We start from the raw sequence: 3,583 nt of genomic DNA on the forward strand, positions 1-3,583 counted from the left end.
GTGGGATCTGGCTGTGTGGCTCAGGTGTACAAAGCCTACGCCGACCTGTCAGCCATTGACAGCATGGAATCTCAGTCCCTGATAGGAAGCTCTGGGGAGGACTATGGCTTTGAGGCGTGGGAAGTGGCGGGGCTTGGGGGACTTTTTAGGCATCGTGGGAAACGGGGACCATCCAACAAGGACTCTGGAGAAGACCAAGGAAGTTCAGATAAAACCTGTGATAGCCAACAAGGAGCGGACACTCATTTTGCATCCATAAAAGAATTAGAGGATTGCTCTAATTGCTTGATTCCGGTTGCTGTAAAAGTAAGACTATAGTCACCAAACTTTTTATTTTGCATGATCAAATAGGGGATGTAGTTTATCAAATTCCCATTTGTCCTTATCTTCCATTTAAAGGTGCTTGCTGATTTTAGTATTGCAAGCTGTGATCACCATATTTACTAAACAGCAACAAGCGTGATTTACCAATGTTATTATTGCCTGATAGGCTATGCTGAACTCTATAAAACTTGTCATAAGGCTAAAAACTGTTGTGATCAAAACTCTTTTCAAAGCAATGGAGTTTCTGATCACCAGTTTATATTTTTATTTTTAGTTGCCAGTTCACCATAGTAAAAAAAAGTGCTCCTACTTTGATAAATCTGGCAGTATTAATGTGGTAAACGGGTTCCAAAAATGGAGAATGCAAAAGTGGAGAACATATTCTCTTCTTTACTTTTTAACAAAATTTCTTATTTCTTAATTCTTTTTAATTATTCTTTTTAATTTAAATTTTCATTGTTTTTATTTTATTTAATGTCTGTGCCCCTGGGGGAGATTCTACTCTTTATAAATATTACACAAATAAAGCTTATTTTGAAAAGTAAAGCTAAAAAAAATCCGAGCCCTGTTCCGGGGATGAAGCCTATTCTTGTGGGATTTTACCAGGAAGCCTATTCTTGTGTCCAGCTTTCCCCAGTGACACCTGTCCTCAAAGGTAATTTATTAGAACTTTTCAATTTAAATTCAAAGTGGAAGCCGTGAGTAAAGTGGACCTTATGTTTTCACATACCTGCAATTCCCGGCTGAACTGGATAGTAGAACAGTTTACTTTTTTTCATTATTTTTCCGCCCCAGGTTCTTCATCCGGGTCTCAGACAACAGGTTCAAATAGACCTCCTCCTAATGAAGACATGGAGCCAACTGCTTGGTCTCATCCCTGGATTCAAGTGGCTGAGCCTGACCGAGATTGTGGAGGAGTTTGAGAAACTCATGACTCGGCAAGTGAGTTAAACTGTTAGCAGGGTTGTATTTATTAATATCCTAAAGCTTTAGGGACACCTAAAAGATGATATCTCTTTCACGATCCTTTCTAAAGACAAAAGACTGAATGAATGCTGTACATACGCGCCGTTCTGCTCTATGGAGAGGGGACGCACCCCTCTGCGCTCTCTGCTCTTTACTTGTATTATGATCGTTCATTGTACATAGATCTGCCAGAACTGATCCATGAACGATGACGAACAAGCGCTGTACACACGCCAGATTATTGTCCTATACTAGCCCTGTGGCGATTATCGGATGACAATTATCTGACCTGTGTACTTAGTCTTACACTCAAAGCCAATCTCCAAGCATAGTTTATAACACTTCCATTCATTCCACCCAGACAGTTATGTGAACACCTAACCCTATTCTTCTGCAACAGAAAAGTCAAACTTGTATTTTTTTTCTTTGATCATATTGGGAAGATTTTTCCTTTCTTCCACATCTACAAAAAATGGCAGAAGAGCTTGTCACCAGAACAGAAAGGCACTATCGAGAATAAAACATTGCCACACATATCCCCACTATGCTCTAAAGTTTTTGTCTTTATTTCTTTTGGGAGGATTCTCCACCATTTCCACTCTTAATCCTAAGAGAAAGAAATTAGAATTATGGGCTCCAAAATTTCCCTGCGCTAAAACAAAATCTAAAACAAAATAAAAGATTTTTGGCTGGAGGTTGTAGCTGATAAATATCAGAACTGTCCATAAATGCAACAATATTTCATCTTCTTTCTGCAGATAGATCTCAGATATGAAGCCAGAAACCTGGAGATGTTTCATCAAAAATTTGAAAAAATGGATTTTATAAAGTTTCCCATCCCACTACGACCTTTTGTCACAAGGAACATCTTGGTGGAGACCTTTGAGGTCAGTAATATGACAAACTACTGAAACTGGGAACTTGTAAATGAAGACTACCATTGCTTTTAGAGAACTAGCTTTTTTAAGACAGTTCTTTTGACAGTAACCATTAAGCTTTTACTCAACTATCTATTCTTACAGGAAGGTGAACCTTTAACCCTCTACCTACAAGAAGCAGAGTCTAACCAGATTAAGCAAAGAATAGCAGCAATGGGTGTTGATATGTTGCTCAGAGCTCAAGCAGGAGAAGCAGCCTGGGCTGCCGGTGGGCCGGATGGAGAACCTCAGCGGGCCTTATTCATCCCGCGGGCCGTAGTTTGAGGACCCCTGTTGTAGACAGTAGGAGTGGAGGCATGAGCAATGTCAATGATTGGGGAGTGCAAAATTAAACTACACCATGGTGAACAAAAACAAACATCAGTAAGACTTTAATAAGCAATTGTTCAAAATGTCTGAACTTTCAGGCCAACTGAAGTCTCAGGCATACCTTTTCGGTAATCAGCATCCAGCAACAGGCTTTACCAGGCACCCATCCTCACTTCCTCTGCAGGACAAGTCTCTGTGAGGACAGCTGTGATAAGGGACATGGATATTACTCTGCTCTGCTGGTAGAGAGCACAGGAGAGCAAGCAACAATGTAATAGGGGTAAAAGGTATTGAAACCATTTCTAAAAATCAGTTACAAATTATATGTTGTGGGTGAACAGGACTCCAAACATTTAATGAAGGATAGCAACTAGGATTTCAGTTCATCGCTGTATGAGTACACATGCTTCCTTTTTTTGGCTTAATAAAAACAAAACAAATTTGTTGTTTCTCAGCTCCAGGTTGCATTGTTGCTGTCTAAGGTGTTCCGGCTTCTAATGACACACAAGGTATGCTTTTTTCATATTTTTTTATTTTTTTTACCATTTTAATAATTTTTGTCATACAGTTGGTTTCAAAAGGAGGACATGAGGGACAAAGCTTTTGGTTATAAGGAATGGGAAGTGCCTGCATTTTTATCCATGCCAGGCCCACAAATCTGACAAGGAGGAGGCAATGGTGGGAGGAACGAAGAGGATAGTTACTAATCTTATTTTGAAAATGCTGTTGGCTGGCCAAAAGTGACATTGCCTGTCTGTTTCTGCCATAAAGTTCTGCTGACCGCAAATTTTTTAAGTGGAACTTTAGTTTTAACTTTAAGTGAAAAGTAAAACTTAGAAAGGTAACACTGCCTAATTAGTGATTCTAATTATTTAAAACATCAGATGATTTTAAGTAAACATATCATTTAGGGCCAATCTATGAGGGGTCTTTGGGCTGGTGCCATTGGCAACAATTCAACATCAGTATGAGATGCTTCTGAGATGATTCATAACTCATGAACAGGTGCATTTCTCATCTGGCAGATATCATGTGACCATGTTCAG

The 3,583-nt window shown here is 39.4% G+C and overlaps 1 protein-coding gene across 1 annotated transcript; it reads left to right on the top strand.

Annotated features, from left to right (window-relative positions):
* Positions 1-6: 6 nt before the first annotated feature.
* Positions 7-2,401, top strand: LOC140321351 (uncharacterized aarF domain-containing protein kinase 2-like; the record flags this gene model as incomplete). Its single annotated transcript, XM_072398143.1, is given in 4 exon segments — positions 7-306; positions 1,120-1,266; positions 2,049-2,177; positions 2,313-2,401. Coding segments are annotated over 4 exon segments (608 nt in total), but the record flags the coding sequence as incomplete, so codon positions are not given.
* Positions 2,402-3,583: the final 1,182 nt, after the last annotated feature.

This window comes from Pyxicephalus adspersus, unplaced genomic scaffold (genome assembly GCF_032062135.1).
Source record: "Pyxicephalus adspersus unplaced genomic scaffold, UCB_Pads_2.0 Sca2793, whole genome shotgun sequence".
NCBI classification, from domain to species: domain Eukaryota; kingdom Metazoa; phylum Chordata; class Amphibia; order Anura; family Pyxicephalidae; genus Pyxicephalus; species Pyxicephalus adspersus.